Source organism: Oncorhynchus clarkii, chromosome 20 (assembly GCF_045791955.1).
Source record: "Oncorhynchus clarkii lewisi isolate Uvic-CL-2024 chromosome 20, UVic_Ocla_1.0, whole genome shotgun sequence".
NCBI classification, from domain to species: domain Eukaryota; kingdom Metazoa; phylum Chordata; class Actinopteri; order Salmoniformes; family Salmonidae; genus Oncorhynchus; species Oncorhynchus clarkii.
In genome coordinates, this window is record NC_092166.1 from 23,254,526 (window position 1) to 23,273,978 (window position 19,453).

The 19,453-nt window shown below is 41.9% G+C and overlaps 1 protein-coding gene across 1 annotated transcript in view; it reads left to right on the plus strand.

Annotated features, from left to right (window-relative positions):
• The window catches only part of LOC139376093 (disks large-associated protein 1-like), a 72,218-nt gene extending 62,689 nt beyond the window's left edge, over positions 1 to 9,529 (plus strand). Inside the window, exons 6-11 of the mRNA XM_071118273.1 lie at positions 3,322 to 3,716; positions 4,003 to 4,088; positions 5,188 to 5,627; positions 5,833 to 5,924; positions 6,035 to 6,187; positions 8,087 to 9,529. Coding sequence (XP_070974374.1) covers positions 3,322 to 3,716; positions 4,003 to 4,088; positions 5,188 to 5,627; positions 5,833 to 5,924; positions 6,035 to 6,187; positions 8,087 to 8,302 — 1,382 coding nt within the window. The 3' untranslated portion in view covers positions 8,303 to 9,529. The remainder of the gene's footprint in view (positions 1 to 3,321; positions 3,717 to 4,002; positions 4,089 to 5,187; positions 5,628 to 5,832; positions 5,925 to 6,034; positions 6,188 to 8,086) is intronic.
• Positions 9,530 to 19,453: the final 9,924 nt, after the last annotated feature.

Sequence of the window (19,453 nt, forward strand, 5' to 3'; positions counted from 1 at the left end):
GTACAAATCTGTCATTCTGCCCCTGAACAGGCAGTTAACCCACTGTTCCTAGGCCTTCATTGAAAATAAGAATTTGTTCTTAACTGACTTGCCTAGTTAAATGAAGGTAAATAAATAAAAGATCGCATTTGGTGTGGGGAGACAAAAGACATTTATGAATGATGGCGCACGCGCGCAGCCGATTTGCACCATTCCTAATGTGATGATTAGATTGGATAGTCCTAAAAACTTTTGGGTCATGTTTTACCCAATAGAAACTGAGTGATGACTGGTGTAATTTTCTTTCTCAGTGAGTAGATAAGATGTTCCTGAACACTTCTGAATTAATCCAGATAATGCCATGATTAAGACAAATCAGGAATTAATTCATTAATAAGGATGAGTGAGAAGGTTAGAGGCTACAACAAAACAAAACCTCTCACCATTACCAAGGAGGTTTGTTTTTTGTGGGGTGGGTGGGTCAATGATCTTTGTGTCTTTTGTAACTTTCTGAACACTTCTACATTCATGTGGATGCTACTATGATTATCCATAATCATATCCATAACCATGGTATGTGTGTTCAGAAACATCTTCTATTGTTACTCATAATTAAAGTTTCTCCAAAATGACACAAAACATTTATTAACAATTCACTTGCTGTTAGGCAAAAATATAATCTGAAACACAACCAAAACAACCTGCAAATGCATCCAACAAGTTTGTATAGTCGCAAACTTGATGTAGCATTGACACTATAAGTGAATTTGTCTAAATACTTATGTTTTCCTCAAATGGGGAGCTAGATACATAAAGAGCGTTCATTTCTAAATGGTAAAACAGATATGTATGAAAATACCCTCAAGTAAAAGGTGACATTATGTACTGCCGCCTCATATGAAACATTTGAGCTCAAATCCAAAATGGTGTCGTATAGAGCCAAATTAAGAATAAGTTAGCTTCACTGTCCAAATGCATATGGAGGGGAGTATATGTTATACACAACCCTGGAAGGACCTGCTACTAGGAGGCTATTGATTTAACAGCATAATATGTGTATTCTGCATAACAGCATAATATGTGTTTTCTGCCTCAATGAGTATTGTCTCTACAGCACAATAGGCTTTGTTTAACAAATTATGGTTTTGTTATTAGCTATAGATTTTTCAGGTGTGTGTGTAATAGATACAGTACAGGCAGCAGGGCCAGGGGGGGTCCAGGGGCAGAGGGGGCGGAGTGCAGCGGGGTCACTGCTACACACTAATAAGCTCCACAGTTTGTCAGAGCTGGTGGTGTCTGTGTGCTCCTTCTCCCTCTCCCTGCCAGCCATCGCTCATCAAAAACAAAGCCAGACAGTTGATTTCTATCGTCAAAGTTTTAGAAGTGGCGATGTCAAAAGAGATCATGAGTTGGTGTGTGTCTGTGTATGAGAGATAAAGAGAGAGAGAGACTGTTCTTTGCTTCTGTGTGGTCTGAGGGCATGGTGCTATTTATTCAGTCCTGTCAGAGTTGCGTTTTGAAGTACTTGTCAAAGCAGACAGAACCTGGGGCTGGGCCTAGACTCTCTCTATCGACGTAACATAAGTATCCTGCTGCCCTACATGGATCATTCCTCCACAGACACCTCACTTTGTTAGCTTGCCATGGAATAAAATATCTAATATGTACTGGAGACGATCCCAATATTTCTCACAAGTGAAACATTCATTTAAGAACTCATTGAAAAGCATTTTTCTTGTACAATTGGACATGTATTGATATACAGTTGGACCTGTATTGATGTTTCTATGGATAGAACTCTCTGTACTGTACAGTGCCTTTGGGAAAGTATTCAGACCCCTTGACTTTTTCCACATTTTGTTATGTTACAGCCTTATTCTAAATGGATGAAAGAAAACTACAAAAATCCTCAGCAATATACACAATACCCCATAATGACAAAGCGAAAACAGGTTTTTAGACATTTTGAAAATTCAATCAATATAAAAACAGAAATGCCTTATTTACATAAGTATGTAGATCCTTTGCTATGAGACTCGAAATTGAGCTGAGGTGCATCCTGTTTCCATTAATCATCCTTGAGATGTTTCTTCAATTTCCTGTGGTAAATTCAATTGATTGGACATGATTTGGAAAGGCACACAAATGGGTATGTTTTTCAGTGGCATGGACTGGGATACTAGTCAGGATCGAGGGAAAGATGAACGAAGCAAATTACAGAGAGATCCTTAATGAAAACCTGCTCCAGGGCGCTCAGGATCTGACTGGGGAGAAGGTTCAGCTTCCAACAGGACAACGACCCTAAGCACACAGCCAAGACAATGCAGGAGTGGCTTTGGGACAAGTCTCTGAATGTCCTTGAGGGGCCCAGCCAGAGCCCGGACTTGAACCCGACCGAACGTCTCTGGAGATACCTGAAAATAGCTGCGCAGCGATGCTCCCCATCCAGCCTGACAAAACTTGAGAGGATCTGCAGAGAAGAATGGGAGAAACTTCCCAAATACAGGTGTGCCAAGCTTGTAGTGTCATACCCAAGAAGACTTGAGGCTGTAATCACTGCCAAAGGTGCTTCAACAAAGTACTGAGTAAAGGGTCTAAATATTTATGTTAATGTGATATTTCAGTTTTAAAAAATAAATATATATTTGCAAAAATGTCTACAAACCTGTTTTTGAATTGTCATTGTGGGGAATTGTGTGTAGAGTTAATCCCTTTTAGAATAGGGCTGTAACATAACAAAATTGGGAAAAATTTAGGTGTCTGAATACTTTCTGAATGCATAGTATTGTCTGTCTGCTCATTTGTGTTGCATGATTTACCATCTCACAGTTCCGCACTCTGTGAGAAACTCCACGGCTGTTCATTTGCTGTGCTTTGGTGTTTCCCTCTACCTTTACATGAATGACTAACCCTCATTATTTTTGCTGTAATTGCACATTTTGTAATGAGCAGTTAACTCTTGACTAGATTGTGTAAGCCATCACAAAAACAAGCTATCACAAACTTTAAAAATAGGGTGAGTGTGGTAGAGAAAAAGAGGTGGAAAGAGTAGGAATAAAAAACCCTTGTTTTATTCATGTCTTTCTATAAATCGGCTCGCATACCTCTACCACTACTATCACCATTACCTTTTTAGATTTGAACATGTTCCCTCTTCATCAATGAGACTTGTTGCCCTCCCCTGATCACCTATAGATTTGACTGTGTGTATGAGAACATCAAAACCTGTCCACAGCGGGAGAGTAGAATATACATTCCTACTTTGATATGTTAGAAAGCTATGACGTGTGTGTTAAATATCCCCTCTCGCAAGTACTTTACCTCTCCCATTGTTCCCCACAGTGTCATCATGCATCACAACCTATAAGAAGACCCCTCCCCCGGTGCCGCCCCGCACCTCCAAACCCTTCATCTCCATCACAGCCCAGAGCAGCACCGAGTCGGCCCAGGATGCCTACATGGATGGCCATGGCCAGGGGGGCAGGGATAGTCACCCGCAGGGAGACATGACCATCCAGTCAGGCCTGTCTAACTCCACAGAGAGCATCGACAGCATGAAGGCCCTAACGGCAGCCATTGAGGCGGCCAACGCCCAGGTCCACGGCCCTGCTAGCCAGCATGTTGCAAACAGCAGCATCACCATCACCACCACCACCTCGGCCCTGGCCCATATCACTGAGGACAGCAGGAAGGAGCAGGCCAGGCGGGCCAAGTGCCAGCTGTCCATCGGCATCCAGGTCTGTGGTAGACACTACCTCACAACCACTTTTCTGGTGTCGTTTAACATTTTGTTTGATCTGATATGGGAATAATAAGAAATGAATTAGTTGACACACGAGCCAGGTTTTTAGAGACTGGATCCTCATCCCCTCTCTGAGTTGACAGGTTCTACTCTTGCTCTATACTGTCCTCTAGTGGCATATGTTTACATTACTTCACCCTGGTGTTCTGTATATTGTAGTGACTGAAAAATAGATGTCTAGTTTATAGGTGAATTCGTTTTTTGGATAATTTTATGTCCAGGTGGATGGGCCAGAAGAGGAAGCTCTGGAGATGGAGGACCAGTCCAAGTACCAATCAATTGGGGTCCAGGTGGAGGATGAGAGGGGGTGAGTCTCTCTCGCGCTTTTTCTCTATCAGTCAGTTCAGAATGTCAGTCCTTCACTGTTTCTTGCCTTCATGACCTTTTTTGTGTAAATGTCCAGAGAAAGCCATCCATTTACAAATGAAGGCTGTTACTAAGTGAGTCAGGGGTTGCTGGGAGAAGCAGCTTGTGCCTAGGGTTGTTAATACGGTGGAACAGCTGCGCTAGCAAAACAGACATTTGGAACTATGGCATTTCCTGCCCCGTTTCTCTGAAAGGGAAATGGTGAGTGAGTTATGTTTGTCTGTTGGCCTCGCCGGTGACGCCTCTTCAGTGACTTCAGCTGAGTCATCTCCAGCTCACCTGCGACTGCAGTCTGATGAGGCAAACCAAACGCCTACTCTCACTCACAAGATTATTCTCTAATTTTTGATACTGGAGATAGAAGTTGGAGAAATAGTCTGGGTAGACTTTAAAGTAGCTGACTGCTGGTTTCTCCAACTTCTGTCTGTTAATGAGGAGCACTGACTGCCCACTACAGCAGCTTAGTCATACTAAAGACTGTGAGAGTTTGAATATGAATCAGAGTGAAATTATTCACATTATACACCTTATTGTATATTTCTTCCTTGTGCTACGTGTGTTCTGCTCCACCCTATGTGTTGTATAGGACAAATATAGCAGCAATAGTCATCGGCATCGTGAGGCAGTTCTTGTACAGCTCTGCTGTGTCTGCAGTGAAGGGCGCTCCCTCTAAAGGAATAGTCATGGCTGGTGGGTGTTTTAGAGTAGTAGGCTTGCTCCGTGATGACTGCAGCCTAGGGCCCCTTCCCTTCCCTTACTCTGTGTCTCTGTACACCTCCCACACTAACACTCTGTGTGGGATGTTCATTCATGGTACCATGGATTGGCTCAAAATGTGGTAAAATGAACCTTCCATCCATCAGAATGGATGGAGAATAGAATATTGCAGTACTGGTAGTTTCAGAGCAAGTTCTTCTGACCACATTGCGACCTGGCCAGAAAAACTCTGTACCTTATGTATAGCCTTAAATTAGGTTCAAGTTTTTCCTAGTCAGGTCACCTCAGACTAAGCACTGATGTATATCTCACCCTGTTGGCAGATACCGGCAGTTCATCCGCTCCAACAGTGTAACGGCAGCAGTACAGGCAGACCTGGACATGCCTGACATATTAGACAGCCCCCTGGACTCCCCAGAAACAGACCTGCCCTTCTCAGGCTCTGTGTCCCGCAAGTACTCCCGTGAAGCCGCCACCTCGCCAGCCTCTGCCTCCACTGTCAGCATCCAGGGCTCGGGCAACCACTACCACGCCTGTACCTCAGACGACTACGATGACGTGTGCTTCGACCCGTCCATCCTGCCCCCGCCTGACCCCTGGATCGACAGTGTGACTGAAGATCCCCTGGAGGTAGTCCAGAAGTCTGTGTGCCAGAGGGACGGACGCTGGTTCCTCAAGCTGCTGCAGGCCGAGACGGACCGCATGAAGGGCTGGTGCAGACAGATGAAGCAGGACGAACAGGAAAACGACCTGCCGGATGACAGTGAGTCTGGCCTGTCCAAAAGCATTTACACCACTACCTATCACAATTGTGTGAGAGCAGTGGAGTCTAGTGCCGCTTAGTTGTGCGTAATTGTACTTGTGATAGGTACAATTAGGTGGCCTCATTCCAGCCATTACAATGAGACAGTCCTCTGATTTCTCCCTGTGTGATCTGATCTGTATTTACATTATCTTCCTCTCTACAGTCTTGGGGAAAATGAGGCTTGCCGTAGGAAGTGCTCAGCTCCTGATGTCACAGAAGTTCCAGCAGTTCCGGGAACTTTGTGAGGAGAACCTGGTGTGCGACTCTTCTAATTCTTCAGTTTCCTTTGACTCCCCCTGTTCTTCACATAAAATCTGAGGTAAAACTCTGTTTCGTTCTTCCCTTTTTTACTGATCTGGGATCAGAACCCCAACGCCCGCCCGCGGCCCATCTCTCAGGACCTGGCTGGTTTCTGGGACATGCTCCAGCTGTCCATCGAGAACATCAGCCTGAAGTTTGATGAGCTGCACCAGCTGAGGGCCAACAACTGGAAGCCCCTGGACCCCCCGGAGAGAAAGGTAAAACAGGCGTCCAGGACCAGCTAGTATCTGTCTGTGCTGTCTAAGTCAATGGAGACTCAGCTCATCATTCCGACCAGCCAAGATATACTGATCATGCAGAAACAAATCAGTAGCTTCAACTCATTGCATGATCTAGTATTGCTGTTGTAACTTCACAATTATTATTTATTAATAACATACTGTATCAATGATTTTCTCTGGTTTGGCAACAAATTACTTTTGTCTAGATCAGTGGCCACCAACCTTTTCTGAGTCCAATTCACTTCATCAGTCAAAATACAATTTGAGATCTACCGCTCAGATTATTTTTAAACATGACTTTAACGTAAGCCTATGCAACATTAACCATTTTAAAACAGGTCTGTAGCAATGAGATTTGTGCAGTAGGCTATACACCCAAAACATTATCATTGCATAATTTTAATGCTTGAATTGCCCTGCCAATGTTGTTCTTCTCAGACTATTGTTAAATTATATATTTTTTAAATGGAGGTATATGATCACACTGGTAATAGATACTTTGTTGTATTACCTGTGAGGCACAGCTGACTGATGGCCTGCATCTGATGGTCAGTCTGAGGGGAGGGAGAGAGCAGCAGTGAGGCTGCCTCTCACCCGAATCACTGTCCCTCTGCTGTCCCTCCCTCCACTGACAAAAGGGGACGCAGTCTTTCAGTTGATGGCGAAACTCAAGTGGCACTGCATTATTTCTGCCTCATGGACCAATCCATGTTACTCCTATAACCAGAGAAAGTGAGATATTCCTGGATATTAAAAAAGACACAAGCCGCTAATAATAACAATGCAAGCTTATGGGAACACTTTGCTAGAGGCTACTCCTTTAATGCAGCGGCAGTGCTGTTTGTAGCGTAAGTGGAAGTAGGGAGAACGTGCATTTTAAGTGTTGACATTGCTGAATAACAACTTAAACATGAGCTTTGGCTCATAAAAACAGCAGCTCTTTGCTGTATTCGTTGAGTCTCGTGTTTTTAAACCATTTGAAATCTCACAGTATCGATTTTGCTGTGCGATCGAGTCTTCTTTTTACAGTCTATGGCTTGATTGGCCAGTGGTAGGCCTATAGGTGGACTTGATTTGCTCTCTGGGCCTGCTGGGTAGATGGAGTTCTCCCTTCAGACACATGAAATGGTTAAAAAATGGGAACACTTTACCTTCCCGGCACTAGGGCTGCTGAATCAAGTGCACCTACCGCCAACAGCATGAAAAAATAAATAAAAATAGGAACGCAAGGCTTTATCATTGGGGTTTTTACAGAAATGCTTGGTGCTCGACTAGGAATACCTTGGAGATCGACCGGTTGGTGACCACTGGTCTAGATGGTCTAGATGGTCTAGATGGTCTAGATGGTCTAGATGGTGAGGGTTTATGAGATGTACCGCATACCTTTAAGTGCTTTACATGGCGTGAATCACACATTACAACTTATACGCCATCAATAGTTTTATACACCATCATATTCATTCAGTTTTATACACAATCATTTAACACAGTGAAACACCTCACACCCAAAAGTTGAATGTTGCCATTGCCTGTCATTTGTTGTATTAGCGACTGTATAGATGTTGTTACTGTTCAGTATCATGGCTGTTGCATTTTATACTATTGATTTCCTGACCGCTTCTCCATGTTTTTGTTCTGTTGTTCTTGTCGACAGTGAGCTGGTTTTGAGAAGTCATTCCATCTGGCACGCACCACGGGGCCTGACCTCGCTGGGCCACCGTACCTCATGCAGTCAGTCGCCCCCCCGCCGCTGCGTCGTGTGTGGTTGTCTATCTGTAGCGCTAGCCGTGTGCTGCTATAGGTGTACTAATGCTGTCTACGCTCCTGTCCCCCCTCCCCCCGAGGGCTAACTGACTATTTGTCATCCCTGTTCAGGAGAGACGGATCCCCCCTCCTGTGCCAAAGAAACCCCCAAAAGGTCACCCTCCCCTGGCCCGTGATAGGTCCCTGGAGAGCTCAGAGAAGCAGCGGCTGGATGCGCGCAAGCGCTTGATGGCCGCCAAGCGAGCCGCATCGGTGCGGCAGAACTCAGCCACCGAGAGTGCAGACAGCATCGAGATCTATATCCCTGAGGCCCAGACCAGGCTATGAGCTCCGCGGCAGGCACACCTTCACCACTACCCATACAGACAGATTCACTTACATCTCACACACCGCTAGATCTCACACACAGGTAAACGCACACATATGCTTTTAACGGTATGGTTCCTGTGAGCACACAGACCCACACAGATTTTGTAATATAACCACACTAACTCTTTTCTCTGTAGTGGGAAGAGAAATGCCAACAGTATAGTTGTTTCTTTTACATATTCTTGTCTCTCTCACAAATTTGATCCTGGTCTTGTTTCCATCTATGTAACATAGATCCTCGCTTGAAGATGACTCCTTCGTGATCCTTCTTTTAAAAAGTGTATCACTTTTACCCACACCTGAGTAACATAAATCATGATCTTGTGAAATGTATAGCATTCTTAATCAATGTAGACACCTGTTGATATCCTAAAAGATAGCAAATAAGTATGTTTGAGTATTTGGTTTCTTTAGCTATTTTTACTTTTACCTAAGCATGGGCCAAACAGAATCCCTTGCTTGATGCCCCATTCAACCTTCTCAATATTTTTTTTGGGGGGGATTGTAACATAATTGGCAAACGAACAGGGTATATTATGCTTAAGCAATATTCATTTGAAATCAGATCAAGTAAATGTGTAAAACAACTGAACGCTTTGGTTTTGAAGTCCCATCTGTAAAGATCAGAGATTTTAGATAAAGATGATGCCTTTCTTTCTGTAGCCAATTCTGTTGGTTTTGTCTGCTGATGCTGTCAATTGTAAAGACAGAGTTGCTTATTCTAGAGAATCACTATCTGTTTAAACATTTTAATCATTAATGGTACAAGGACAACTAGAGACAATTTTCTTTGATACATGTACTTAACTCATCCTGGTGATTTCCCTTCTGTAAATTCAGACAGGTGTCTAACGTAGATTTGTATGACAAGTGAGGATCTTTGTGGTGATAAGCAACCCAATATGAAATACCCTAAACACTTAGAGAGGGACACTAAAAAACATCTCTGGAATGCAAGTTGTTTCATTTCTTAACAATGTCTTTCCAGTAGCAAGTTCAGTGGCTTAATTGTATTAGTAAACTGTTTCTTGGTATGTTAGTTTAATCCCAAATGGACTCCTGGAATGCCATGTGACTGTGGTTGAGCAGGCTTAGCTCTGTTATTTCTCAGGAAGAGATGGAAATTCAGTCTGTCAAATCAGGGTCTCCTAGTGCTGGTGGTGTGTGTGTGTGTGTGTGTGTGTGTGTGTGTGTGTGTGTGTGTGTGTGTGTGTGTGTGTGTGTGTGTGTGTGTGTGTGTGTGTGTGTGTGTGTGTGTGTGTGTGTGTGTGTGTGTGTGTGTGTGTGTGTGTGTGTGTGTGTGTGTGTGTGTGTGTGTGTGTGTGTGTCGGTTTGTGTGTGTCGGTTTGTGTCCATCAGTGTTTAGAGGTGTGTGTGTGTTTGAGTGTGGGTCTCTTAAAGTGCTTCCTAATTTCCTTGTTTGATATGTTGGCCTTTCTTCAATACGGTCAAGTAGCCTCATGAACATAATGTACATAGTCAAAACAACACTTGTACTTGAAAATAGCCATGTGTGTGTTTGTACAGAAATTATACATGAGGATGTTCCTTTAAGCATGCAGACAATATTAGAAATACAAAATCTATACCTAATTTATACTTGTATTAGTTTATTTATTTAACGATTTATTTATTGATGATTTAGTTTTTTTACTGTTTGGATTCTGTTTTAGTGGTCTGTCATGCTACTCTGATCTTATGTTGTATTGTATAGGGATTATATGTGCATACATATGAACACAGAATAAAATAATTATGAACTCTGTTCCCGGGTCTTGACCATGTATTAATTTGCACTGACTGATTCCATTTTTCAGTCAGCCTGATGTTATTTTTCTGTCTTGACCAATCGGTGCCGCTGATTTCATTTTCTTATTTGATTTATTAGGATCCCCATTAGCCGACCCCAATGGCGACTGCTAGTCTTACTTGGGTCCGACACATAACGAAAAAGATAATACGAAATACTTTACAATTTACATACATTTAAAAACATGAACATGTAGTGTGTGTGCGTCTATCAGTCACACATACAGTGCATTCGTAAAGTATTCAGTTACGTTATAGCCTTATTCTAAAATCAATTAAATTGTTTTTTCCCCTCAAATCTACACACAATGCCCCGTAATGACAAAGAAAAACAGGCTTTTAGAAATGTTTGCTAATTTATAAAAAATTAACAAATATCACAAGTATTTAGACCCTTTACTCAGTACTTTGTTGAAGCACCTTTGGCAGCGATTACAGCCTTAAGTCTTCTTGGGTATGACACTACAAGCTTGGCACACCTGTAGTTGGGGAGTTTCTCCCATTCTTCTCTGCAGATCCTCTGAAGCTCTGTCAGGTTGGATGGGGAGCATCGCTGCACAGCTATTTTCAGGTATCTCCAGAGATGTTCAATCGGGTTCAAGTCTGGGCTCTCGCTGGGCCACTCAAGGACATTCAGAGACTTGTCCCGAAGCCCCTCCTGCCTTGTCTGGCTGTGTGCTTAGGATCGTTGTCCTGTTGGGAGGTAAACCTTCACCCCAGTCTGAGGTCCTGAGCGCTCTGGAGAAGGTTTTCATCAAGGATCCTTCTGTACTTTGCTCCGTTCACCTTTCCCTCGATCCTGACTAGTCACTCAGTCCATGCCACTGAAATACAGGGATGGTGCCAGGTTTCCTCCAGACATGACGCTTGTCATTCAGGCCAAAGCATTCAATCTTGGTTTCATCAGACTAGAGAATCTTTGTTTCTTATGGTCTGAGAGTCGTTTAGGTGCCTTTTGGCAAATTCCAAGTGTGTTGTCATGTTCCTTTTACTGAGGAGTGGGCTTCCGTCTGGCCACTCCACCATAAAGGCCTGATTGGTGGAGTCGTACAGAGATGGTTGTCCTTCTGGAAGGTTTTCCCATCTCCACAGAGGAACTCTGGAGCTCTGTCAGAGTGGCCATTGGGTTCTTGGTCACCTCCCTGACCGAGGCATTTTTCCCCCGATTGCTCATTATGGCTGGGAGGCCAGCTCTAGGGAAAGTCTTGGTGGTTCCAAAGGTCTTCCATTTAAGAATGATGCAGGCCACTGTGTTTTTGGGGACCTTCAATGCTGCAGAAATGTTTTGGTACCCTTCCCCAGGTCTGCGCGCTATGGACAATTTATTCGACCCCATGGCTTGGTTTTTGCTCTGACATGCATTGTCAACTATGGGACCTTATATAGACAGATGTGTGTCTTTCCAAATTATGTCCAATCAATTGAATTCAATTTTGGGTCTCATAGCAAAGGGTCTGAAAACATACAGTTGAAGTTGAAAGTTTGCATACACCTCAGCCAAATACATCTAAACTCAGTTTTTCACAATTCCTGACATTTAATCCAAGTAAAAATTCCCTGTTTTAGGTCAGTTAGGATTTATTTTAAGAATGTGAAATGTCAAGATAATAGTAGAGAGAATGATTTATTTCAGCTTTTATTTATTTCATCACATTCCCAGTGGGTCAGAAGTTTACATACACTCAATTAGTATTTGGTAGCATTGCCTTTAAATTGTTTAACTTGGGTCAAACATTTCAGGTAGCCTTCCACAAGCTTCCCACAATAAGTTGGGTGGATTTTGGCCCATTCCTCCTGACAGAGCTGGTGTAACTGAGTCAGGTTTGTAGGCCTCCTTGCTCGCACACATTTTTTCAGTTCTGCCCACAAATGTTCTATAGGATTGAGGTCAGGGCTTTGTGATAGCCACTCAAATACCTTGACTTTATTGCCCTTAAGCCATTTTGCCACAACTTTTGAAGTATGCTTGGGGTCATTGTCCATTTGGAAGACCCATTTGTAACCAAGCTTTAACTTTAACTGATGTCTTGAGATGTTGCTTCAATATATCCACATAATTTTAAATTCCTCATGATGCCATCTATTTTGTGAAGTGCACCAGTCCCTCATGTAGCAAAGCACCCCCAACAACATGATGCTGCCATCCCTGTGCTTCACGGTTGGGATGGTGTTCTTCGGCTTGCAAGCCTCCCCCTTTTTCCTCCAAACATAACGATGGTCATTATGTCCAAACAGATCTATTTTTGTTTCATCAGACCAGAGGACATTTCTCCAAAAAGTTTGATCTTGTCCCCATGTGCAGTTGCAAACCATAGCCTGGCTTTTTCATGGCGGTTTTTGAGCAGTGTCTTCTTCCTTGCTGAGCGGCCTTTCAGGTTATGTCGATATAGGACTCATTTGACTGTGGATATAGATACTTTTGTACCTGTTTCCTCCAGCATCTTCACAAGGTCCTTTGCTGTTGTTCTGGGAATGATTTGCTCTTTTCGCACCAAAGTATGTCCACCTCTAGGAGACAGAACACGTCTCCTTCCTGAGTGGTATGACAGCTGCGTGGTCCCATGGTGTTTATACTTGCGTACTATTGTTTGTACAGATGAACATGGTACCTTCAGGCATTTGGAAATTGCTCCCAAGGATGAACCAGACCATTTTTTTTTTTTAGGTATTGGCTGATTTCTTATTGATTTTCCCATGATGTCAAGCAAAGAGGCACTGAGTTTGAAGGTAAGCTTTGAAATAGGTCCACAGGTACACCTGCAATTGACTCAAATGATTCCAATTAGCCTATCAGAAGCTTCTAAAGCCATGACATAATTTTCTGGAATTTTCCAAGCACAGTCAACTTGGCACAGTCAACTTAGTGTATGTAAACTTCTGACCGACTGGCACTCATGGCTCTGTATAATACTGTATGTTTCCTTGAATTTGTTCTGGACCTGGGGATTGTGAAAAGACCCCTGGTGGCATGTTGAGTGGGGTATGTGTGTTTGTCATTGCTGTGTGTAAGTTGACTATACAAAGCATTTGGAATTTCCAACACATTAAGGTTTCTTCTAAAATCAAGAAGTGACGCAGTCAGTCTTTCCTCAACTCTTATCCAAGAGACTGGCATGCATCGTATTAATATTAGCCTTCTGATTACGATGAAGAGCTAGACGTGCGGCTCTGTTCTGGGGCCAGCTGCAGCTTAACTAGGTCTTTGCAGCACTTGCTTTGTGGAGTGTGGTGTCAAAAAAGCAGAGCATCTCTTTATTACAGACAGACTTCTCCCCATCTTTATAACCATTGAATCTGTATGTTTTGACCATGACAGTTTACAGTCTAATTTAACACCAAGTAATTTAGTCTCCTCAACTTGTTCAACAGCCACACCATGCATTACCAGATTCAGCTGAGGCCTAGAATTTATGGAATGATTTGAACCAAATACAATGCTACTAGTTTTAGAGATGTTCAGGACCGGTTTATTACTGGCCGCCCATTCCTAAACAGACTGAAACTCTTTGTTAAGGGTTTCAGTGACTTCATTATCTGTGGTTGTTGATGCATATATGGTTGAATCATCAGCATACATGGACACACATGATTTGTTTCATGCCAGTGGCAGGTCATTGGTAAACATAGAAAAGAGTAGAGTGCTGCCCTGCAGTACACCACACTTTACATGTCTGACATTAGAGAAGCTTCCATTAATGAAAACCCTTTGAGTTCAATTAGATAGCGCTTCATCCACGATATGGAGTTTGAAAAGCCATAACACAAGGTTTCTCAACAAAAGGCTATGGTCAATAATATCAAAGGCTGCACTGAAATCTAACTTAGGTATCTCACCTAAGTTGTCAATGCCAGGAGGTTTGTCATTATTGATCGATAATAATAATTTTTCCATCTCCCCCACACTAACTTTACAAAATTCAAATGATTTTATTTTATTTTTATTTTGTTGCATGTGCATGATGGCTCACTGTTCAATGTTGAATGTGTCTTTGTGCCCATAATTTCATTTAAAATAGGCCTACTCCAAAGTTGTTTTCTGATGTGTTGTGAGCATTTTTTCTTCAATGTGATGCCTCGCCATTTATGATCCACTTCTTGACCAAAAAAACAGCATTATATCTGCAATATTGGGACATAAATAAATGAAACATATTGTATAATTAAAAGATGCCCAAAATGTAGATGTACAAAGGAGGAGAAGCTACAGTATGCATGCTCTTGACATGGTTAAGCCGTGTTTAATACCTGCACATTATGATAATATCATTGTTGACCACCAGGCGTCCTCAATGGCCAGAAACAACTGGGGCATTTCCTAGAAAAAGTTACAGAATGTTCAGATAAAAAAAATGTATTGCATAGAACAGACACAGACCTACTTTACTTCTAAGAGTGTATATAACAGAAAAGGGTCATTCGTTTTCCCCATAGGAGAACCCTTTTTGTTTCCAGGTAGAACACTTTGGTGGTGAAAAAGGTTATACAGCATTTTAGTGGTGAAAGGGTTCCACATATGGACCTACTTTTCGTTAAGTGTAGGGTAAATATGGTCAGCTCTACACATTAGATTTCTATCTGCAACTTTATTAGGAGCACCCCATTGATGGTATATTACATTTTCGAATTAAATTACTCCATTTAAAGGAACTGTGCATTAAAACTATGTTCGTGTAAAAGTTAAATTCCGTTGTTTGTCAGTAATTCATATTCAGATATGCATATGCATATGAACATATAATTTACCTTTCAAGATAGGGTAGAGCAGATGGGTGAAATTTCACATCAGGGATCAACTTTTCACCTTTATTTTGGGGGGGGTTAAAATAACCCTGTGCCATCTTAAATTATGTTGGTCCCTCCTTGCTTTTTGATTACATCCGATGATACCACATTGTAGTTTATAATCAAGATCATGCTAATAATCCCATGACATTTGGTTGAAATATTAATTAACTTTCCCGTTTCCATTTGAACAAGGAGGAGGATGAACCGAGGATATCGGGAAAATAATCTAGCATTATTTTGATCTGGATTTAAACCTGCCCCAGGGCAATCTGATACTCAAGAGTGTTGGGTCTCTCCATCCCTAGATGGGAGACCAGATGCTGCTGGAAGTGCATGGTATTGAATTGCCAGTAGGGGGCACTTATCGCTCTACACCCAAACGCCCCAGGCAGTACTGAGAACTCTGTACAGATCCTCTGCTAAAAACTCTAACCCGACACTAATCCCAATTGAGTTAACCCCAGTGTCCCGGCTAGATTCTCAACCTGACTTCTTATATCGTGTCAAATTCCCAGTTATTAGGCTAATTGGCTAATTGAAACTCTTTACTCTACCTTCAACTTTTCTTCAGGTTATTGCTTTAGCCTAGATTGTGTCAATGTACATGCCGGTAAGTAAAATGATAGGTGACAATAGTATTAAAACAATTTGCTCAAGATTCTATCAAATAATATAGCCAATGCTAAATGTATTTATTTGTAGAGCGCATTTCCCACACAAAAGGCGCTTAACACACCACCTATCTATGGCAAATCATAATCATATTCAAAATCAAAAGTCAGTTTGAAAAGGAAGATCTTAAATGCTAAAAAATGCAATCAAGGCTACCTCCTTCGACATATGCAGGTGAGACAAGACACGAGCCATAGAACTGCAGGGTATTTTTGTCCCATGCAGCAGCGCACATTTTATTCCATGTCACACTTGATTCCAACTAATCAACTTAAATTGTAGGCCTATGTGTTTATTTTGCCTGTCTGTCTGTCTGTCTGACGCTATGAGCTCTGACGCAATGGGAGAGAAACAGTAAATGGCCACCTACAGGTTAACACGGGTCACCAGATTGCCACCTTGAAACCCGAGATGGATGTATCATATACAGAATGGTTAGCCATATGTCGGGCTAGTTATTCACTGATCATTTAATGCCACTTCACTAAACTGCTATTTTGGCTACTTAGGAAACAGACCGGAAGATTCGATTTTGTAAACGAGACCAAACCAGACAGGAAGCACCAGTTTTCCTGCGTTGTATTATAATGTGTATGACGCTCGAATATCCCTACCCTAATCTCTCTGCGTGAAACAGCCTTAACCGCCCAGGGCTCCAGTCCGAGACGTTCAGATTAGTGCTAAAAATCTATCAGGCCAAGGAATAGTGAATCAATAATCTTCCTTAAACTCTGAGGATATATATATATATATATACTTAAGCAATTGTAATGTTAATATGTTGTCGACTGAAGAGGGGTATATGGGTGGAGGGAGAGAGACATTGGGAGCTTTGATTAGTGGGGTCATTTATTTTGCTACCTGTTGAAGTGCGCTGATTAAATGTTTAATAATTGTTTGAATCATAGGCTAGTCATCAGACTTGTTGGAAATGATCAAAGTAATGATAATTTACACTACATCATTAACACAAGACTCTGCTCTGCGCTGTGTGCCTATGAGCCTTCAAACATTTAGTTAACAAGTTATGGATGCTGCACTTGGTGAGCAGAGAAAGCCTAAATAGTGTGTCGGTGGAAAATTAGAAGACAATATCTCAAACAATACATTGGTTTAAGAACTTCGTGCGCATTCATTGCTATCAATGCCTCAAGACTCTCCAGACCCCATGAGCACCGTTCTAATTTGTCTTGCAATCTGGAGAGCGAGCGCCCCGCGCGCTGTTTCAGTTGCCACGGCGCATGTGGTGGGATTCCCAGGGAATCACCAGTGTTTCGGCAGCTTGCTCATCCACCTCGTGCTGACACTCTGACCTCCTCAATCAGGCCATGAAAACGCATGGTTGTGGTAGTCAATGGCACTTTACCAGCAAGCTTTTCAGGTACCAGGTCACTAAAAATGTGAGATAAAAAGAAAAGCGTGCGAGCAGAATAAAAGCAATTTAATGGCACAAGGCTGGACGTGCGACTATGGTGCGGGGGCTGACTCCAGCACCACAGGATATGCTGGTTACATTGGGTAACCTGTGAGTCTTAATATTTTGATTTCTGTCATCATTCATTCTGTGTGGACGCGTTATGGTAAATTGCACTACCTATGAATGTATTAGTTACAGGTGCTATTATTAATGATTAGGCCCATAGGCTAGTGTTCACCTGAGAACGTTCATATTCGGCATAAATGTTTATAGCACATTTTCTTAACCCCAAAAATACCTTGCCACTTGATACTATGTTTACATGTGCGCTCCAAAGCACGTGTAAACTTGCATAGCAAGGTGTAACATTTATTTAATCGTTTTGTATCTGTTTAATCCATTTAGTTTGCATTTTTGTCTTGCATCTCTCTAATATTTTGGACACTCAATATGGATTTCTATGATGATTACCGCCACCTTTTGCACTGGGCTTTTCACTTTCTAACAAAGAGATTTTCCATATCCATGTGTTTTGAGCACAGCAGACACCAAGTAGGCTATATGTTAATTTATCACTTGATTTAGTGAGCGTAAAGCTACTTTGAAAAATCTACAATTAAACTATAGGCGTAGGCTATTGAGTCCTGGAATCATGCATCACTGGCCCTCCCTCACCATGAATTGTAATACACCATGACCTTCGTAATACACCTAATTTATAATGTTCACCATTATACCGTCTGTTGAAGCGACCCAAGTGTTGCTGTTCCCATGCCGGCGCTCGCTTTGCAGCGTCCGCTGGCACTGAGATACTGTATGTCAGTCACACTGGTGAATTGATCGTGTGACGTTGACAGTCACGGTCCTGTCTGCGAGCAATTTGTAAATAAACGACCAGTTAGCACTCAGGCACCAGACTGGTGCAATAAACCATCATGCAGACCTGTGGATCTATTGCATGTAAACATGAACATATAATTTAAGCCAGTATGAATCAAGAAAATGTGTTTATTATCAGATTCATAGCATACTTTCCAATTCCAAAATATCTTTAAAAGTTCTAGGATAGGTGGAAATATATTATATTAGGTTGTATTAGCTCTTCTAATATAAACGTAGGCCTATTATAAGAAAATGCGCATGCAAGGTGCAAAGCAGCATCAGCACTCATTATTATGGGACGTGTTGCATTGACTGGCTCACCGCGCAAGTGGCGTTATTCCCACGGCCTGTGCCTCCAATGCCTCATGTTGTAGCTTGCGGCGAGCCTACAGTTAAAGACTTGTTTTCTCCTTCGACTAACAAAGTGACCCCCTCCATCTTAATCTGAATGGGAGTGAATGGGAGTTTCGCAGTCACCATTTCAGGTACCGGCGTAAACGCCCTCTGACGCGCACTGTGAGGGCACATTACCTTTACTCTGACACCAGTTTCCCCATAAAAAAAAACATACTTGCTGTCGTCAGTGTGTCGGTCTCTTTACTGGTGAATTTATTAATGTTCATGGAACCACGTAGGCTTAAGAACTTTTATTATGGTGCTGAACACCTGAAGGATTTAAGTCGAGTTTTCTTACAATGGTATGGACTATTTGGTATCGCATTCATAGAATGTTGGGCACATTTTTACGCACATTCAGAACTCGTTTTGAATACGACTATATGAAATGTTAATTGATATAAGCCAATGTAACTCAGCAATATTGTCTTAACTTCTAGCTTTATCCTTATTTTACACAATTCTGCAGTCTAGAAAAAACGAACAATAGCTCAATTAAAAAGGCAAACATCAAAAAAAATATTTTGGAACACAAATAAACCTCCCTTAAAAATCTAAACTAGGGTGAAGAAGGATAATGGGACATCATATAAACTGGGAAAGCTTAATCCCGAGGCATTTATATCTTGGTCTGACAAGAGAAAATCAAACCTACTGTTAATAAGTCCTTGCAGAGAAACTACATGATCAAAATCACATTGGTGTGACATCATAGAGGGGGGCAGAGCAAGCTTCAAACAGGAAGCTCATCCCCTGACGCATATGGTAAGATCATTGACATCGTTTTTTTCTGTTTTGATGTTAAGGTTATAAAATAATAAATAATGCACTGTGCCAAATTGGGATGTACATGTAGATACTATGTATTGGTGTTTGAAAATATATTTAGCAACCATTTTTGTTCCCCTATGTTATGCAAGGCTCTGGTTCTTGTAATACTACGTGTTTTCTTGTAGTACTGTTATAGGAGTGAATTCAGAAAAAGTGGGACACTTTTTACATTTACGTCTCCTGTAACCTCTCCAACATATTAGCCCAACACATGATACAAATCGTCAGATATTTCCTAATCAGACAATTTATATAATTGTCATTGGGGTACAATTATGACTATAATAATAGTGGTTGCAAGATAGAATCCCCGAGCT